The 20,970-nt window shown below is 42.3% G+C and overlaps 1 protein-coding gene across 1 annotated transcript in view; it reads left to right on the top strand.

Annotated features, from left to right (window-relative positions):
- The window catches only part of LOC311311621 (ATP-binding cassette sub-family C member 12-like), a gene marked incomplete at both ends in the record, with an annotated part of 114,579 nt that overhangs the window by 23,255 nt on the left and 70,354 nt on the right, over positions 1–20,970 (top strand). The window contains 12 exons of the mRNA XM_084441371.1: positions 5,006–5,152; positions 5,427–5,523; positions 5,762–5,998; positions 6,573–6,746; positions 7,021–7,168; positions 7,415–7,563; positions 7,778–7,885; positions 8,177–8,416; positions 8,520–8,591; positions 12,142–12,266; positions 13,948–14,020; positions 14,138–14,341. Coding sequence (XP_084297497.1) covers positions 5,006–5,152; positions 5,427–5,523; positions 5,762–5,998; positions 6,573–6,746; positions 7,021–7,168; positions 7,415–7,563; positions 7,778–7,885; positions 8,177–8,416; positions 8,520–8,591; positions 12,142–12,266; positions 13,948–14,020; positions 14,138–14,341 — 1,774 coding nt within the window. The remainder of the gene's footprint in view (positions 1–5,005; positions 5,153–5,426; positions 5,524–5,761; positions 5,999–6,572; positions 6,747–7,020; positions 7,169–7,414; positions 7,564–7,777; positions 7,886–8,176; positions 8,417–8,519; positions 8,592–12,141; positions 12,267–13,947; positions 14,021–14,137; positions 14,342–20,970) is intronic.

The raw sequence follows: 20,970 nt of genomic DNA, 5'->3' as shown, positions 1-20,970 counted from the left end.
AACTAGAGACATCAGCATGCCATAGCGACTTTTGTTAGGCTACTTGTTATAAAGAAAAGTCTATAATTTAAACAACATTAAACAAAAATAATACAATGGTTTTTGATTCATTATTAAAGAAGAAAATATTAGGCTACATTGGTGCTTTTCTTTTGCTCTGAGACCGATTGTCCACCAAATGTTAGCCTACCTAAAATGGACTACGACACTGAAATTAGTGCGGAAAGTGGCAAGTTTCTAAATGATTTGCCGAGATGGCTGAGGCTGTTGTTGTCAGTGTAGCATGAACGTTGACCACCCGGTCATCTTGATGGCTGGTTAGCTCCGAAAACGACATAGAGCCAATTTGAAAATTGTACATAAAGTACATTATCACCTAAAATAAAATCCTAAAACGACATTCCGTGACACAACAGCAGTAGTATTTCGGAAATGTGTGGCTTTCTTTGGTTGCTTGCTCATGGCCCTTGAATCACAAAGCAGGTCCATGAGCCACCCAAACACGGCCCGGATGGACAGTCACCTCCATTCTTTTTTTGGACTAGGATTACACAAAAAATAACAGACTGCTTTACATGAAAATGCAGTCGTAGGTAGGACAGATTGGAGTGCGCCCGTTCGCAAGGGCTGAATTTATGAGAAATCCGAGGTGAATGTGTTCACATCAATTCTACAGACTTCCTAGGCTTGAATAATAATCATAATCATAAATACGAGGATATTTGTATCATTTCCAATTACGTTTCACATTCATGATTCTACAAGGCATTGCGGTGTCCTAAAATAAATAAAAGCAATTAAAAATCTTACTTGGTTTAGTTTAGATTTCAAAGAACACGCTGAGTGGTCGGTTAAGCTGGTTTCAAACAAAGACAATAAGTTTATTATATGTTACGATTTGCAAGTCGGACCCTAGCACAGGAAGTGAATCTAGGCAAGAGTGAGTGACTGGGGAAAGAAAGTGATAGTTTATAATGTGAAAAACGGAAGTGACAGTTTCAGGATGAAGAGGACAGGGAAGTGATGTCACACAAGAACAATTTGTAGTTTTAACAGACTGATTCTAGAGGAACAAACTACAAAGTTAGAACAACAGTCAAGTAGGAAAACAAAACACAATGGTGAGACTTGAATTTCATTCACACTACACAAACACTGCAAATGGCAGTGAATTAATAAATAAGCACTAAACTCAGTCGCTATACTCAGACTCAGCAACTTATATTCCATAGTTGCCAGAATGGACACATCTACATTCTGTAAATATGTGAATATCCATAACTAAAATATATCATATGGTCCTACATAAGGGCCTATCAAGATCCATAAGTAGCCTACTCATGCATTTAACTAAACTGTAGGCTACAATTCAATCTGCTCTCAGCACATCCCATCCCTTTCATGTAGGCTATATATTTTGCATATTGTATTAAAAGTCCATATATACCGTCTTGTTTTCTTTTGTTATTTTGTATTGGATTGTTTCACCTTGCTTAAACTTAGTGTGCACGTTATAAGAGCCAGCGGAGAAACATCTCACTGCTAATTTTACTGGTATGTTGCATGTGACGAATAAAACGTCGAATTTGCACGTGACCTTGAACATCAAGCATGTCAATTGGGAACGTCTAAACTTTTTCCGCGCTGTCTATGGATTTTGTGTGCACACGACCCTGTAGTAAGGAGCTGGTGGGGCGTTTATTTATGCAAATTCAGGTGTACGAGAACGCGCATTCAACTTAAGAAGGGGAGCACAGCAACTTTGGCGGTTTAGGAACACATTTCCACCCATTCATGAATCCGGCGGGGATCTTTCTTAGGGTTGGTCTTACGAAGTTCTTAAGAAGACATTTAAGAAGACACTTAAGAAAATATTCAGGAAGGAGGACCAATGGACCTCATTCCTGCACATTTTCTTAAGTGTCTTCTTAAATGGGCCTCATTCACCAATATCTTCTTAAGTTCTGTTCTTAAATTCTTAAGTTCTGTTCTTAAATTTCTTTCTAAGAACGTTTCTAAGGAAAGCTCCCGTCTGATTCACGACGTGTTCGTAAACCGCTGGAAGAGTTCGCACCTGCCTGTGAATCTCATGGTTTCTCAAGTTCAAAGCTTGTGGCCGCTCACATGAATTAGCATAGGTAAACTCCCCACCAGCCCCATATAAGGATATGCAACTCCAGGGTCGTGCGCAGATGTCACTTCTCTGAATGAATACGTCATTTGCGCACACGACTCGCCAGATTTTCGATAGCATAATGTTTTAGGTGGGGTTGTGTCAGGTGCGTTAGCAAGTCAGAGGACTGCATTTCGAATCCAGCGTGGGCAATCAAAATCTGATTTTAATTCAGCCAAGTAGGCCTCCTACTACGAGGAATTTGCCTTGGTGCATAAACATAGCGAGGCAGAACAGTGCAAAATGTCAACGTGATAGAATACAATATACAAGCCTACAGTCTACAATAATGTAGACTATGTACCCTACTTATCTGATCTTATCTACATACTGTATAGAAATGGTCCTTATTGTGTCATTTGTAAATTGAGTATTAGAGTTTCATCTGTAATGACCATAACCTTGGAGCCGGCAGCAACATTTCACTGTGACTGGACATTAGGCTGCATGTGACAAATAAAGGAATCGTGAATGTTTAATCTTGAGGAGAGATATGCAGGCTACTGGAGGGGGGCCGGCGTGCCCACCGTTGTCCGAGTTCGACCAGCGCGTTGGTGCCATAATAGGGACAACAGCACTGTTGGGTGTGCGCGCCGCTGGCGATATGGATACAGACACCAGGGACACAGACTACCACCCCTTCTCCGCAGCAGACTCTCCATCTAGCGCACTAACACACATCCAACTGTAGAACTGAGGTGACCGCAATCACCAATTGATGAAATGGTCATGGATTTGTTGGTATTATATGTAGGCCAATACAGCAAAATCTCACGGTGCTTTTGCAGAACGGTCAAAGAATTAAAACAAAACACAACACTCATTAATTTACACCAAAATCACAAATTATTAACACACAATCTAAATATGTTATCTACATCTTCAAGATCAACACGAATAACAAGCAATTCGGAGCGAAATGATTTAAACTATGACATATCAGATATTCTGACGCACACCTTTACAATGGAAATTATGGTTTTGATTAGGACACGTTATTGGGAATTATGCAAATATAATTGCATTTCAATCATATATCATCCAACTGTAGAATTGAGGTAACCGCAATCACCAATTTTGCATAGTCTACATTTCCGCACTCAAATGGCCTACTTGCGACTGCTATTCAGTGTTCGTATATTCTGTTCTTAGCTAAGAACAAATCCCAGATGAGAAACCATTGGTGAATCTCAGAATTTTCTTAGAAACGGCGTAAGTACAGCTTAAGAAGAAATGGGTCCGTGTACCCTCCGTCCAATCGTTATTTCTCTTGACTCAGTAAAACGGAACAGCAAATTTACTGCTTTTTCGCTTTCTCTTCTTACGGTAAAAATTGGTAAACTGAACACGTGATAATCCGTTTCATCCTTTACCGTTGTTTACTTTTTTGCTTTCATGAAAAGAGAATAGGATGCTCGGTTGTTTTATCCTTTTACCATTATTTCCTTTTTGCTTTCATGACAAGAGAATAGGATGCTCGATTGTTTTATCCTTTTACCGTTATGTCCCTTTTGCTTTCATGACAAGAGAATAGGATGCTCAATTGTTTTCTCATATTGTCGTGTAACCCTTTCCTCCTCACTGCTTGAATTCATTCCGTTTGATCCTGTAACCGTTTTTGCTTTTTTGCTTTCATGAAGAGCGATAGCGATGCTTGATTGCCTTTTCCCTTTGGTCATTTTTCGTGTAGGCCTATCCTTTTCTGAAAGGTGCAGCCTATTAGCCTACTGCTTGATTGCTTTTTCATTCTTTTTATGAAATCAAACACATGTCAATGGAATCAGTCAAGCACGGGAGGGGGAGAGGGTGAATGGGAAGTGACATTAAACTTCAAAATAAAAGTTTTTGAAATGTTAGCCCTTCTCAGGAACTGTGAGTGCGCTGATGACGTAATATCTGCTACCACAGCTCCATAGTGATTTGTGAATTATAATTAGGGGCCGGAGGTCGCTACGATGGCGCTCATATTTAAAAGTGTCAAAGAAACATTTCAAAGCCACTCACCAAAGCAGAAACGCCTATTCTTACAATGGGTTTTGAAAGCTCATTATTTTTCGAGGTGACAAAACATTTGTCATATGTATGTTGCCTAATGTAGGCTATGGATGTTGCTGCAATGTTACATATTGTGTAGGCCTACTTTACTATAGGCTACTGGTATGCAGCAGTTGCACGCTCCAGATGGCAAACACCACAATTCTAGTGAAAATACCAACATGCACACTCTCACACTGTTGTGGTGCTGGGAGTAAATCCCCTTAAAAGTGTCAAATGAAGAATAACATACTCCCGCGCACACTTTTTCTCTGCTTTTTAATCGGTCAACGTTTCGGTTTCTACCTTGCTCAGGACAGATTTGTCCTGAACGCACACAAAACAAGAGATTACTTCAGACTAAGAGGACAACAATTAGAGAGGATCAATTGGTTGTGTTGGTGACATTAAGAACAGAGAGAAAGGTCAATTCATTAAGAACATATGCATGTGCAGTTGGTCTCAACATATGATGCCAATGCAGTTTTGAACAGGTGAAATGATGATATGGATCTGATATGAGTCACAAAACGGGTCCTGGGGACAGACAGTAAGAGTTTATTGGAAGATTGGAGGGCCCGATTGGTTGAGTGGTGAAACAGGAGGTCATCGATATAGCCAGGTGATTGTCCATGAAGGGCTTTAAAAGTGAGGAGTAGCACTTTAAAATGTACTCTGAGCTTCAGGGGGAGCTAGTGCAGTGAGGCTAAAATAGGCGTAATATGAGCTCTCTTGTTGCTCCTGTGTGTGTGTGTGTGTGTGTATGTGTGTGTGGCGTGTGTGTGTGTGTGCTCTCAGGTCCAACCCTCTGGATGACGCTGGGTTCTTCTCCTTCTCCATCTTTGCCTGGCTGACGCCCATGATGTGGAACATGTTCAGAAACAGACTGGACAGGAGCTCTATCTCACTGTCTCCCCACGACGGAGCTGATGTTAATGGCAAAAAGTGGGACTTCCTTTATTAGTGTGTGAATGACTTGTGACCCAGTTTGTTTCAAAGTAATCAAAACAGTCCTCTGAGCCAAAGCCTATGTTGGTTGAGAGAGGGACACGCGCACACACACACACACACACACACACACACACACACACACACACACACACACACACACACACACACACACACACACACAGATTGTTTGTGTTTGTAGTGTAACAGTGTTTTCCAGCAACAGGGTATTGAAATTGATCTGAATGGAATGTCTTACCTTCTCCTCTAGGTTCCAGAGGCTCTGGGAGGAGGAAGTGTCCAGGGTGGGTTTAGAGAGGGCCTCTCTAGCTCGAGTCATCATGCGTTTCCAAAGAACCAGACTGCTGGTTGTTTTGTCTCTCACTGTCCTCTACACATTTTTTGTTTTTATTAGCTCTGTAAGTCCCATAATCGTTTGATTGATGATTGATTGATTAATTAATCAATTGATTGATTAATTAATTAATCTCAATGTACACATATACATATACACAGATTTCTCACTGGTGCAGTTGATTGCCAGTTTTTGATGTAACCTCTGAACAGTAAAGTTGTTGCTGATGCATGCTCTATATTAACATCCAGGCGGTTCTGGTCTATAAGATCCTGAACTATGTTGAGGATCCTAAGGTCTCCACTCTGGTGCACGGAGTGGGTCTGTGTGTGGCCCTGTTCTTCTCAGAGTTCGCTAAAAGCTTCTTCAGCACTCTGGCTTGGGCCATCAGACTGCGCACGGCCATCAGATTGAAGAGTGCCTTCTCTACACTGGCCTTCCAGAAGATCATCTCCCTACGTGTGGTCAACAGCATCTCAGTGGGCGAGGTACTGTAGCCTAACCTGACACGGCAGATAGTTTGCTTTGTATAAATCTGGGAACTCTCTGTTGGAAACTGTTTGGAAAAGGGCAGGGACTTTAAAAAAATACAGTACTTGGCAGGTGATTGGATAAACCATCTGTCTGTCACCGTCTAGCTAACTTCAACCGCTCCTCGCTGTCGTCACACCTACTGTAAACTCGCCTAGCATAACTGTTAGTTTTCCCTCATAGAACGCTGATTGGCCCGGTCATTTTTTGACTGAGCCCTCTATGGAGAGTATCCAGACTGACCTGCAAGAGAAACAGAATGTGAGCCTGCGATATGAGGATGGTCTCACAAGGCTAACTGTAACCAGCAGCTACAGCGACTACAGTACATTCTTTACAGTACAAGAGTATGATGAAAGGCCTGGTCTGATTGATTGATTGATTGATTTTGTTACCAGTCAGATGACAGGATTTTTCTGACAGCGATTATCTGAATTGGCATAGACTGATCTTGTGTGTGTTCTCTTCCTTTTGCCCATCAACAAATACTGGTACCCCGCCCTACCTCTCTCTCTCTCTGTCCCCATACAGATGATAAACGTGCTGACCAGCGACAGCTACCGGATATTTGAGGCTGTGCTGTATTGTTCCGTCGTGTTGTGTATACCAGTTCAGCTCATCATTTGCATCATCTACACCTGCTACATTCTGAGCTACTCCGCCCTCATAGGGATGGTAGTGTACCTGGTGTTCATCCCCCTACAGGTCTGTCCACACATCACCACATTCAGGAAAGTCTATTGTAGTATTCTTAACAGTTAGATTGTTGTCCAGCAATTGATGCATATGGCCATAACCCAAATATTTAAGCCAGAGCAGTAGCCAGTTTTCTGCTCTAGCTCACATGAACAAATGCGTTTTTTTCCTCACTGATCCTGTGGAACCCAACGTGTAACTTATAAAATCGTTGAGATGTTGTACATACTATGATTATCTTGAATTCTGTATCAACTTGGCTGCCTTGTATGTTTTACTGCAGTTTGCTATAGCCAGGTTGGTCAACGTCTTCAGGAGGAAAGCTGTGACAGTAACAGACAGCCGCGTGCGCTCCATGAATGAGGTTCTCACCTGCATCAAACTCATCAAGATGTACGCTTGGGAAAACGCCTTTGAGAAAAAGATCTTGGGTACGTCTTGTGTAAGAATATAGGCTATTAAGATTGTAAAATTTTAAACGCCATCATGTTGTGCATTCTTTCAGAAGCTTGTTACTTGAAGCTGTTTGAGAGTTACACTGTCAGTTACATTTACAATTGTTCGTTTTGAGTTTTATGTACATCTTATAATATGAAAAAATATGTTTTATTATTATGTAAATATTATTTTCATTATAATATTTTTGTGTACATGGTATTTTTTCTGTAACCGCTCAGACATCAGACGGAATGAGAGGCAGCTGTTGGAGAAGGCTGGCTACATCCAGAGTGCCAACACCTCCATCAGCACTGTCGCCCCCACCCTGGCCATCATCCTGACCATCTTAGTCCACACCTTACTGGGCCTGCCCCTCAGCTCCTCGGAAGTCAGTATACTCTCTGAAATATACCTTCTACATCTTTAGGCTACACTATACTGTACATGTACATCCATCCATTTGCCATTTCATAGGATTCTGTGTTGATTGTTGGATGAGAGTCTGTCAAATTACTAAAATGTAAATGGTGTGTAGTCCGTTAGTGTTCACAGTCATTCCTGTTGTGTGTGTGTGTGTGTGTGTGTGTGTGTGAGCGAGCCAGGCTTTCACCATCACTGCCATCTTCAGTTCCATGAGGTATAGTCTTAGCATTCTCCCCATCTCTGCGAAAGCCGTGGCTGAGGCCAAGGTGTCATGTGCTAGGCTAAAGGTGAGACTCTTGTGTTTTTCATTGACAAACACATAACCGCATGCTGAGTTATCCAAGGCACACATGTACATTAGCACAGAAACATAGACCATGCTGTATTATGTTATCTTTAAGTAACTGCAAATGCAATACTTTACACTGAATAGATGACAAACTGCACATGTTATGAAAGCAATACAGGACTTTTATGTGCATGCAAATATACAGTATATTCGATTGCCAACAAATTTAGAACACTACAACATAAGTTAATATGTCTGTGTTTTGGTATGTGTTTGAATGTTCTCACAGAAACTCCTACTAGTTCAGAATCCAGAATCCTACCTCATCCGGAAAAAGGGCACAGACTCAGCATTAGTCATGCAGAAGGCTTCATTCTCCTGGTCCAAACCTGAGAGCCAGTCAGCCAACACAGCCAATGGCCTCAAGGAGGGCCATGCAGAGCCCACTCCCCACAATGGGATGCAAATGTCAGGCATGGCGCCAGTAGCCAAGTCCACCCTGAGAAACATCTCCTTTACACTGCCAAAGGTGTGTGTTCAGGGGTAAATGACTTATGATGGCCTGGACTGGCGCTGGGGTCAACTTGTTTAAACAAAAGAGGGATAATTGTGTTTGTGTGTCCTTTCACCAGGGGAGCTTACTGGGAGTTTGTGGCAATATCGGGAGTGGGAAGACATCGCTGATATTGAGCATTTTGGAACAGGTGGGTATGTGAAATTTTATTTGGAATAACCCCTTGAGATGAGTCATCTCATTTTCGCGGGGGTCCATACAATACAGTGACAATAGGTAACATTTAACACTCAACGACCACAGTAGTATATAAGACAATAACTAACAGACAAGAACAGCAAACTAACTAAGGCATACACGCAAGAGGTAAACAATTACGCACACAAAACAAGAGATTACTTCAGAACTAAGAGGACAACAATTAGAGAGGATCAATTGGTAGTGTTGGTGACATTAAGAACAGAGAGTAAGGTCAATTCATTAAGAACGTATGACGATTACACACTGTTTCCTATTGTGTAGATATGCGTTGAACCATAACAGAGCATTACGTGAGAGACTGATTGCTTGTGATTTATCTAAAAGCGGATAGTGGTCGACCAGATCAAAGGCTTTAGTTAAATCAATGAAAATAGCACCTGTCAGACTGCCGTTATTAATTGCAGTAAATATATCACAAGTTTTAGCAGGGCAGTAGTTGTGGAATGATTGGATCGGAAGCCAGATTGAAAAGGAGATAGTATGTTAAACCTATAAATGTAGGGTGACAGTTGATTGTAGATACAATTTTCGAACACTTTAGTTGTTGAGCAGATGATGGAGATTGGCCTGTAATTGTTGAGTTCCAGAATATGTAGTGGAAATAAATCTGATCGAAAGTAAAGGATTTGCCAAGGTTCGCTCAAAGAGGTCTGATTTATTAAGAAAACATACAAGCGCAAGGACTTCAGGATAACGCATGTGCGTGGTTCACCCAACAGAAGTGAAACAGAAAGGTGTTGCGTGGTCTTATATTCAAGCAATACACAGGTATGACGCTTCCAGAGATGTGGTTGGCTAACCCATCTGTACACGTCATAATAAAGTGACGGACATCATCAACAGTGGTCAAGAGTTCAGACACATGATATTAGAAAGTGCGGTACACTTTGAATAGGTTTCAGGTGGGGACAATGGAACAAAGAAAGGTTACTGTAGGCCAGACTGAAAGTCTGGGGTGTGTTGACCTCCTGGAGATGTCATCCTGTTATAAATGAGGTTAGCACAGCTAGGGGCTTTGCATGTGAAAGGTTGAGGGAGGTAGAGTGAAACTACAATTTCTATGACAAACATCTCCCCCTTTGTGGATAGGGGTGATACGTAAGATTTCCATATTACAGGTATTTCAGATGTGGTAAGAGACAAATTAAAAAGATTGCAGAGAGGGTAGGAGAGAATGTGGGATGAGAGTTTTAAAAATGTTGAATGAACACCATCTATCCCCGGGCCACTATCTGATTTAAGAGCATTAATTGCCCCATAGACTTCACCAGGTGTAATTCTCCTGAAAGAGAAAGAACTGTCCCTCACCGGTACATTACTGAAGGTGTCAACAAAGGGAGAATCAGGACCAATGTCAGCAAATTGAAGAAAAATACTGATTAAATGCTTCAGCTACTAAAATTGGCTCTTGCAGTATAGTATTATTGGATCTTATCATGTTTAATACAGGTTCATTGGATGAGTTAGTTAAAGTTTTGATTTTATTTCAAAATTGCTTGGGGTTTTTAAAATCCCGTTCAAGCGATTTAGAGTAATACTGAGATTTGGTATTTCTTGTTAGGGTTTTACTCCTATTTCTGAGCAATCTATACCTTTCCCAATCAGCAGGGTCTTTTGATTTGCGGAATGCAGCCCATGCATTATCTCTCTCCCTGAAAGTGGCAATTAGATCGGAGGTTACCCAGGGGAGATGTCTTCCTTTAACTTTGATGGTTTTCAGCAGTGCATGTGTATTTATCACCTCAGTAAACTTTGAGTATAGAAAGTCCCAAGCATCTTGAACGTTCGGTATTAGCTCATACCTGTCCCAATTTATCTCGATTAAATCTCTAATAAATTAATCAATGTTCATTTTCTTATATTGTCTAATTTGGATTAGTTTGGGGGGCAATTTTGGTATTTTGATTTTCCAGATACAGTAAACTATTAAGTGGTCGCTAAGGCAATCTGACATTACTCCTGATTCAGAAAACCTATAAGGATGAGAGACTAATATCCAGTCAAGCAGAGTTTGACTTGTAGGTGTTACCCGTGTTGGCTCTTTAATTAGCTGGGTTAGGTTTAAGTTACCATTTAAGATTTTCTCTGTTGTATAATAATTTGCAGTCCAGTCCAGTATCAGCTTATTAAAGTCACCCAGTATGATAAGTTCACCCTTACAGGTAATAGATTTAATAGTGGAAATGATCGAGTTAAAAGATTCAGCAGGAGGTCTCTGTAGATGTTTCCAATAGTTATATACTTGTTCTCGTGCAGAGTCAGTTTGATAAATATACACTCGAAATGGCAAGGCTCAATCTGTGGAGTAGTTGGCTCAGAGATCAGTTGAGCTGAGGCATAGGTAGCAACACCTCCGCCCCTAGTAGGCTTAACTCGGTCAGCTCTATATAAAACATAGTTATCAAGCTTGATCTCATTGTCAAATATTCTGCTGGTGAGCCATGTTTCTGATAGAGTTAAACTTTATGTTTGTGTTGTTGTACCCATGCTCATAAAGAATCATTTTTTGGCAAAAGGCTTCGAATGTTGAGGTGAATTATTTTTAGTCCTTTAACATTATCCATATATAAACACTGATACAAAAAGTGCTGTCACTAATCAGACAAAACAGGTCAGAGCAGATCCAGAAAAGCATATTATTATCCATAATGGGCCTACTTACTACTTACTACGGTACTGGCTTCGCTCCACTGGCTTCCTGTGCGTTTTAGGATTGATTTTAAAATCTTGCTGTTTACTTTTAAGTGCCTAAATGGCTTGGCACCCATCTACCTCTCAGAACTGCTGGAACCCTATGCTCCTTCAAGGTCCCTCAGGTCCTCTGATCAGCTTCTCCTGGTTGTCCCCAAATCCAGGCTGAAGCTCAGGGGGGATCGGGCTTTCGCAGTGGCCGCCCCTAAGCTCTGGAACGAGCTACCCCTGCATGTTAGACAGGCCCCCACTCTGCAGGTGTTTAAATCACGCCTCAAAACTCACTTATATTCTTTGGCGTTTTCCTGACATGGCCTAAGAGACTTGTCCTTTTTCATGTGACATACTGCATATGTTTTACTATGTGTTCTTTGTGTATTATTGTTGTTTGACTTGTACAGCACTTTGGTCAACTTTGTTGTTTTTAAATGTGCTCTATAAATAAAATGGTATGGTATGGTATGGTACTTAGTTCATTAATAATAGCCAAAGTTGACAAAGGCAGAACAGACAAACAAGACATATAACACACATGCACAAAACATTAACAAAATAAACCCCAGGATCATCCCATCCACCCATGACCCCATAGGCGCAAGGATGTTGGTGAGTAACTTAGCCTAATGCTAAGTCAGAGCCAAAAAAACAAACACAAAACAAAAAAACGTTAGGCCATTCCCAAGTCAAAATGTCCAATAATTAGATGGATTAATGAATACTTTTTGTACCAGTAGCAGTTATGTTTGAGGGTACAGTAGGTAAACGTGAATATCCTGGTCTCCATTCAGATGCACCTGCAGCACGGGTCTGTCACGGCTGACGGGGCGTTCGCCTACGTTTCCCAGCAGGCCTGGATCTTCCACGGCACCGTGCGTGACAACATCCTGATGGGGGAACCATTTGACCAGGCCAGGTAATGAACGGATCGCATCGTTCTATGATATATAAGCTACTCACAGTATACAGTACCACGTTGACATTGAGTTCAGAGTTACAAATATTTATACTGTCTTGCTATATGACAGTAATGACAGAAATACTGTAGCTTATTATTATAATGTAAAACAAACATGCTGAATGATCTTTTACCGTCTTTTACCATATCTCAATAACATTAACCTCCTTCCCTGTCAATGACGAATGTAGCTTTTTCATTAAGTCACCTTGTTAACTAGCCTGGCTTAACCAGACCAAATTCGCAAAAATGCAAAGGTCTGGAGCTGCTGAGTATATTTTCGATTTCCAAGGGCCGTTATCAACGGTCGCAGACAAAAATGCCTCTGGACGCAGTTGGATAGATCTATAACCACTCAGAGTAACGAAACGTGGGCTAGTCATCGTATCAAGTGGGTACAGTCGTATCAAACCCGCCCCATATTAGATAAACGGTTGTGATTTGCTCAGCAAATATCTGCTGGGAGGAACTCTGAATGGGAGCGTGGCCAGACTGATCTGTGGACAGAAACAGAAGAGTGAGCTCACATTCATGATCAGGATGGCGAAGCCAGACTTCTTAACTACAGTAGTTTAGTCTATTTAGGGGAAAGAAGATCCCATGGGTTGAAGAGTGAGCATCAGGCATGCCCCCCTCTATGCTAAACGGCCATGCTTGTAATGTAATAGACTGAGCCAACGGTTCTTCCCTCACTTCACCTCATGGCCATAACTCCTCTGACAGATCTTTGTCTCTGTTACAGTAGATTTACAGTCTAGGACATTGCAAATCAGCATCAATCGGGTACTGATTGCAGTGACTCATAGCGCCATGAGAAGAATTCTACTAGGAATTGAAATGGCGCAGGTACTCATCCAGGCCCTGGTCATCTCCCGCCTGGACTACTGCAACTCCCTCCTCGCTGGGGCCCTGGCATCACCCATTAAACCTCTGGAACTTGTCCAGAAAGCTGCTGCTCGCCTGGTGTTGAACCACCCCAAGTTCTCCCACACAACTTCCCTTCTCCGTTCCCTACACTGGCTCCCTGTAGCGGCTCGCATCCAGTTTAAAACTCTGGCGCTAACCTACAGGGCAATGAAAGGAACAGCCCCCTCCAACCTCCAGGCCATGGTCAAACCCTACACCCCCTCCCGACCGCTACGCTCTGCTACCTCGGGGCGACTGGTTGCCCCGTCACTCTGAAGCCCCTGCGGTTGATCGACACAGTCACAGCTCTTCTCTGTCCTGGCCCCGCAGTGGTGGAATGAACTGCCCACTGATGTCAGGACAGCAGAGTCGCTGCCCATCTTTCGTCACAGGCTCAAAACTCACCTCTTCAAGAAGTACTACAACAATCCTCCCTCCTAAGCACTTATTGTATTTATTGTATTGTATTGCACTGTCCTTTAGATTGCTATTCTTGCACTTTGCCTTCAGCACTAGATTATGCTCTTAGTCACTTGTTTTAGAAAGAAGATGCACTTGTGAGTTCTGGCAAGTAGTAGTACATTGGCTTTTCCTATGTTAAATGCAATTATTGTTAGTCGCTTTGGATATAAGCGTCTGCTAAATGACTGTAATGTAAAAACATGTAATGTAGGAATGATAACCCTTATTTTGAGCATTCAAATTGACATGCTTTTTTTTGTCTTCCAAACAGGTATAATAAGGTCCTCGGTACCTGCAGTCTGCTACCAGATCTGGCCATTCTGCCCTATGGAGATGAAACTGAAGTAGGGATTCTTAACTTTATTATGATAAATAAGCTCCATTGAAGTAGGAGACAAAGAGCGGTGACATTTGAAATAATAATTCTGATATCCATATTTTGTCCTGCCGTCTTTCCGTAGGTTGGTGAGCGAGGCCTGAACCTGTCTGGAGGCCAGAAGCAGAGGATCAGCCTGGCCAGAGCCGTCTACTCCAACAGAGACATCTACCTCCTGGATGACCCCCTGTCTGCTGTGGACGCCCACGTGGGGAAGCACATCTTTGAGGAGTGCATCAAGAAGGAGCTGAAGAGGAAGTCTGTCATCCTGGTCACACACCAGCTACAGGTAAGGGGTATCGGCAATGACAAAATACTGTAGGAGAGTTCGATCCATGTGAGTGGGTATAGACACAGTTATGTTGAGGTAAAATAGTTATGATGATGTTCACTGATAATGTTACTGAAAATGAAAATACGGTGTAGTCTATAGTGTAGTGTATAATTTTCAAATCCAATAGTTAGAGTAGTTCATTTTAGATGCAAAATCGGACTATAGCCTACTAATAGCTCCATTAGCTCCACATGTCTTTTCATGTGCAATTTACTTGGTTGATGTAGTTAGGTGCAGAGCAGTTAAACACAGTTAAACACGGTACCCTGAGGATAGTCTGGAACAGATCTACAAATGTCAACTCCATAATTATGAATTTTCAATACCTGTATACCCACTCTTAACCAAACTTCAGTCACAGTTACAACAGTAGAATCTGGAAATCGTTTGTTGATTTCAAATCTTACATATGCAGAATGTAGTATCTTCCATCCATCTTCGTCTACCGTATAGACCCAACAGTCAAGTGGAATGCAACGTTCAAATAGGACAAACGAATACTGGGGTGTGTTCTTGTCTTTTCCTTCGTTCAATTGCTTCAGTTTCAGGAGAGAACTGGTCTGAGTTCCTTTTCAGGGAGGGTGTGAGTGGGTGTGTGAGGAGGAGTGTGGTTGGATTATGATTGTGTGTTGCTGGAGTGGCGGTCAGAGATCACAACCCACTGGCCTGGTTGGAGATGATGCAGGAAGCCCTCTCTGGCGTCCGGAATGGTCGCCTTCCCTTAGTGAGGATTTCATACGGGGAGCAGAGTCTTGCAGGTCGGCAATGTCTTTGAGAGACATGGGAGGAGTGACCTGTGAATCCACAGATGAGAGACAGCATAGACAAAACAGGAGAGCAAGAGGAGAGCGCCGCAGCTTTAGCAGCGGAGTTAGCAACGATACTCCCTATGGACACAGGATCAGAGGTTTCAACAGGAGCTTGGCCTTTGCCCACTACTATACTAGATCATAAAAAATATTACTCATTAAGTTTACCAGTTAACGTGATAAAATCCACTGTCCCTTTTACATAAATAACTGAATGAATAACCTCATGTAGAGCCAGTCCTCTGGTCTCGTGTGGTCTCCCTGTTCTGCATAAAACAGTGAACTCTGGTGTAAAGCAATATCTGTTAACATCCTTTACTACCCCTGTTTTTTTGAAACATGATCTGGTCAGTGTGCTAATTTGAAAACATACTGAAAGCATGAAAGATACAGTATAGGTTATGCTAATTATGAAATGAGCATTCATTCAAAATCAGGGTGAGAGAGGAGAATATCTGAGAGGTTTGAGCGTGGCTTATTAATTTCCTCCACTAGGTCGACACAGTCATGTCTCTCCGCCTTCTGGAGGAGGAAGCAGAGTTAAGAACAGTGCATCTTTGAAATGCACGGTCAACAGTACATTCTGATAAAGCAGCAGCCTTGCTGTGTGCAGGTGTGATGTTTCTCCCTGTAAAAGAAGAAAAGACAGCATGCGGGACATGAACAAAACAGCGTGCGCAGCGCTACTAGGTCTTAAACATAGCGCCAGTGGTAGCTGCCACTGATTTCAAGTAGGACACGAGTCCTATTAACAGAGTCAAGTCTTTTTGGAGTCAGAAATACTTAAACAGGGTCCATTGGTCAGTCTCTGTTTAAGCGTCGTTTGAGCCAGTCGGGCTCGTCAGTCCATGTAATTTTGTCAAGGGAAGCTAGCTTTTGTCCAATGAGGGTTATGTCTGCAAAATCAGGGATAGGCTCTGCAGTAGCCTACAGTCCCAAGCAGCGCATTATTTTATTATTATTACGTGACCAAGGTAATCAACCTGCTCACGCACCAATTGGATTTAGGTCTTAGAAATTCTGTGGCCATTTCCTAAAATAAAACAACACTTTCGTGTCATCAAACCATGACTCCTTGTTTGTAACAAGAAGTTGATCATTTAAACAGGGGAGACCTAACACATTATGTAAAACAATGCCCCCTTAGGGTGAACGCAAAACTTCCCTGAAGTCAGGGTGAACAGATAGAAAAAATGCATTACTCAAACCAAATAACAGTAAATGAATAGCTTCATATGTGATTCTCAAAGTCTGAACAAATATAATTTATCTAAACCTTTCTCAAGAGAACACTAGGGGTGTTGCAAGTTGAGCTCTTAATTTCAACAACCACATTTCTGCGTTTGAGGACAGAGAGTTTTGAGCATGCTTCTGATGTGATGGTTCCTTGGGTCCGACAACCGCTTGGTTACTTTCCTTAAATATAGTCTAGGTCATACCTATCTCTTACCTACAGTCAGTCGGGCAACGTGGAGGTGAGGCGTTTGACCATGCATCCCACGAACCAAGGTGTCAGCCCATCTGTATGGGAAGCAGGTTACCCCTGTTGCTGGAGAGTCACCTGGTGTGAGTATCCAATTCCTGGAGTAGCCTCCATCTCTCGTCCCGTGCCTGTCTCTACTCTGTTAACAAACTTCAGAAATAATACGTGAAATATTTGTTTTACCATACAGCTGTCTCTGTGGGCCGTCAGACGCACAGATGGAGCTGCATGGTCAGTTTACATACAATAAAAGACAGACAAAATAAAAGACAGACAAAAGAAAAGACAGACAAAATAAAAGACCTTTCAATTTCTCATCACCCTTGTGGTTAACACCAGGTCTTCTTAGAAATTATGTGCCGGAGGTACATAAACATAACAAAATAAATCATAGAAAACAGTTTTGATAAATTGGAGTGATGTCTTTTTTTTTCTTTTTTTTCTCAATATTTCAAGAATATGTCCAATTAGTTAAAGGCTATGAACCAAGATGCAGTGTGGTGGTTTTACCTTCTTAGACTGGATGATATTAATTCCGTTGGAGTCACAACACCTCTGAAAATCTAGTTTGCAAAGCATATCTGAGCGTATTAGGTTAACATGACAATAATTATACAGTGAATTGAGTGTGAGGTTAGCATCATCTAACACAACTTTAATTGGCAGTCGTCTCAAATTATTAGAATACTTGCGGTTCCAACCGGTGTGGCATTTATCCAGCAGTCCAGGAACGACAGTTGTCTGTAAAACTAAGAACCAATGAATGTGCCTCAGAAATCAGCTATAACAATGAGATCTTAAAAAAACTATTACAATTAGGTTGTTAGACAGTGCTGTATGCAGATTAAGATATTGGCAAATATTAATGATTTTACCCCTGTCACGTACACCCTCACTCATCCTAGATCTCCCTATCTGTCCCATCTAGTCAGAATCCACCACCCTGTGGAGCACTGAAAGAAGACTTCTGCATTCTAGCGTATAGTCTGTACACTCCCTCTGGAAATGCCCTTCTGCTTTTATCGAAATAATAACGGCTAGAAGATCTATCAAACTTTCTATGTTGTAGTGTACATCTGTAGTCAGCTTTGCTCTTTCGGTGTTGTGTTTGCCCAACTCTCTGTAGCTGCTCAGTGCAAGTGTGCTGCCTGCAGTCTGGCAGAGTCTCCTCCGCCCTTGGCCTCACATTGTCCATTGAGTAGACCAGAACGCTCTGCAAATCTGATCAATGGCAAGAGCAGCTTACCAAACTCAGTAAACAGATGATCAACAGAGCCAGCAGTTCTAGCATAACCTGGACGGTCATCTTGTGAGTTAGGAGCAGGAATGGAGAGAGCAAGTGAAGCAGTGGAGAAGGTGCGAGTAAGGGCCACCATTTGGGGGCGAAACACAGCAGGAGAGTACGGCTTGGAAGAGGTCAGGGAGGAAGGGGTGTCATAACCTGGAGGGGGTAAAGCTTGAGAACCAAAGAGGTTTGAGGGAAGGGGGCTCTAAAGGGAGGTGACACAATGGATATGGCAAGCATATGGTCAACAGGAGAATAAACACAAGGGGGAGATGTGAACTGTGACGCCTGAGGTGGTGTGAGCTGCAGCAGAGTAACAGACTTTCTTTGATGAAGGCATTTCTGACGCCACTAGTTCCAGATCTAATGAGCAGCTTTCCCATGCAGCAAGATAAAACCAATCATATGTCTTTGATTTCTACTCTATTCTAGTAAATTCAAAATGATCAAGCTGTCCTCTTAACTTATACCTAACAACTTAACAGATAACGTACATGAACTGGGGAAAATCACTATATTTAGCTCATAATGCAATCTGCTCACAGAAACAACACTGCATTCCATTGTTAAAATAAAGAAAATAAAACCCCATGAGTACAAAATAGAGATTTCCTGTTATATATATTTTTTCTTCCCTTGTTCAACAAAATGGCAGACTCAGGAGACTAGCCAAGAAAGTAGCAGAACAAAATGGTGGACCCTCAAAATGGTGGACCACGAGGGAAAACAGGAAGTCTCTCCTTTTTTTTTTTTCACAAGCAGCAAAACCGGAAGTCAAACACGTGTGCACAAAGTTAGAAGAAAGGACTAACATGTGGACTAGCTAACATGTGGATGAACTAGCTAGCATGTGGAAGTTAGCATTGAAACAATAGAACAAAAAACATAGCTAACAGAGAAGATAGCTAGCTTGGAGCAGAACAAAAGAACAAAAAGCTAGCATAGAGGATAGCTAGTCAGAGCAGATCAAGAACAGTAGATCAAGAACAGTAGCCAGCATGAGCATAAGCCTTCACGACTTACTTAACAAATAGCAAATCACCCGGGGCTTTAAAGTTCTCGAAGTGTAACAGCCATCTCCATGTTGTGCTCTTCACAACAGGAGTAGAAAAACAAAAACAATGAGCCTCGGATAACAAAGCTCCATTGAGTCGCGGCAACCCCCACAACGCGGATCCCAAACCAAAAATTAAAAAGAGAAGGCTTTTCGAGAGTATGAATGCTGTTTAGTACTTCACCATTTAGCACTGTAACGTTGTAAATGCTTCGCTAACAAAAACCCAACCCTGTTTAAGTTATATACAGGTTTTTAAGCGGGCATGCGGCTCAAAAGGCGGCTTAAGCAACAACCAGGACACACGTGTACAACAACCGGCGTGAATAAAACCTATTGTCTAAGTTATCACAGCTGAACGAATAAAGGGACCACTATAAACTAGATTCAAACGACGTACCAGATGTCAGCAAGTTCCAGACCGACCAGGGCCTCGGGGTAACATCCTACCAGCTACGATAGCATCCCGTGTGGGAGGTCCCGTGTCCTCGAGAAAGACCACCACGCGTCCGTGTGGTTGGCCCAAACATGCCGAAACCAAGCAGTTGCCCCAAAACACATTCAAGTCACCAAATTGTAAATTATAAATCTTACTTGGTTTAGTTTAGATTTCAAAGAACACGCTGAGTGGTCGGTCAAGCTAGTTTCAAACAAAGACAAGAAGTTTATTATATGTTATGATTTGCAAAAAGGACTCAAGCACAGGAAGTGAATCCAGGCAAGAGTGATTGGGGAATGAAAGCGATGGTTTATAATGTGAAAAAGGAAGTGACATAGTTTCAGGATGAAGAGGACAGGGAAGTGATGTCACACAGGAACAATTTGTTGTTTTAACAGACTGATTCTAGAGGAACGAACTACAAAGTTAGAACAACAGTCAAGTAGGAAAACAAAACACGTTGGTGAGACTTGAATTTCATTCACAACTCCTACATACATTGTCCGATTTACCCAACATTTCTCACGCTTCATCAAGGTACTGTCCTGAACACATCTATGCATCAGTATTGAGTCGCGCTTAGAGCGCCACCTACTGGTCAGTACTGGACACCAAAATAGCACACACTTTAACAGCGCCGCACCCCGACACGCGTGGGTCGCAAGGGCCCGCTCACTGCTGCTCGCAGCCCTAGTTCAATTTGAATGTCCTTTCAGTTTTCTCTCCACTGGATTTTTTAGTTTGGTACGCTGATTGAATACAGAGTACTAACCAAAAGGCTTCCTAGCTATATTTTCTATGCAGAGTGGTAATTGCCTAATGTATGTCAATAAAGATTTTCCTCGGTCACGTGGAAAGAAGATGGCTGCTTGAACTCTGTGCTCGGTGCAACATTATATAGCATATAAGCATAATTATTCTTAAAACTCATTCTTATTAGACCAGCTACACACATTATTTGCATAAACAGTTGATTAAAGGAGGGTGGGATGTCTGAACATTCGAAAGATAACGCAACAATGCAAGACGCAAGGAGTTTGAGATCAATTCGTCAACCGCATGCTACAGGCCCAGCGAGCGATAATGGCGAACGTGGAGCCTCTCCAGTACCAGAGATCTCCAACGCAACGCTATTAGACATGCTGATGAAAATTAAGGAGACATGGGCGATCAGAAAAACCACAGCGTCTGTTGAAGAGAAGCTGACGGCAATGCTAGCCAGAATGACCGAAGTCGAGATGAGGGTCAGCGCCCTGGAAGACTTGGATGGAACCGTCACCCTGGCGCAGCTGAATGAATTAAAGGATCGAGTGGCCGAGGCGGAGGACAGTTCACGGCAAAACAACCTGCGCATTGTTGGCGTTCCCGAGGGGAAAGAGGGGAAGGATGTGATCGCCTTCCTGAACCGCATGCTGCCGACCACCTTTGGCATTGTTCCCCCTGCGGAGGAGTATGAGATCGAGCGGGCGCACCGTATCAGATGGCGCCCCCGGGATACCGCTGGCGAAGGTTGC

This window comes from Borostomias antarcticus (genome assembly GCF_949987555.1).
Source record: "Borostomias antarcticus genome assembly, chromosome: 7".
Lineage (NCBI taxonomy): Eukaryota > Metazoa > Chordata > Actinopteri > Stomiiformes > Stomiidae > Borostomias > Borostomias antarcticus.
Note: the sequence above shows the minus strand (reverse complement) of the source record. Positions and strands in the feature narration are given on the sequence as shown.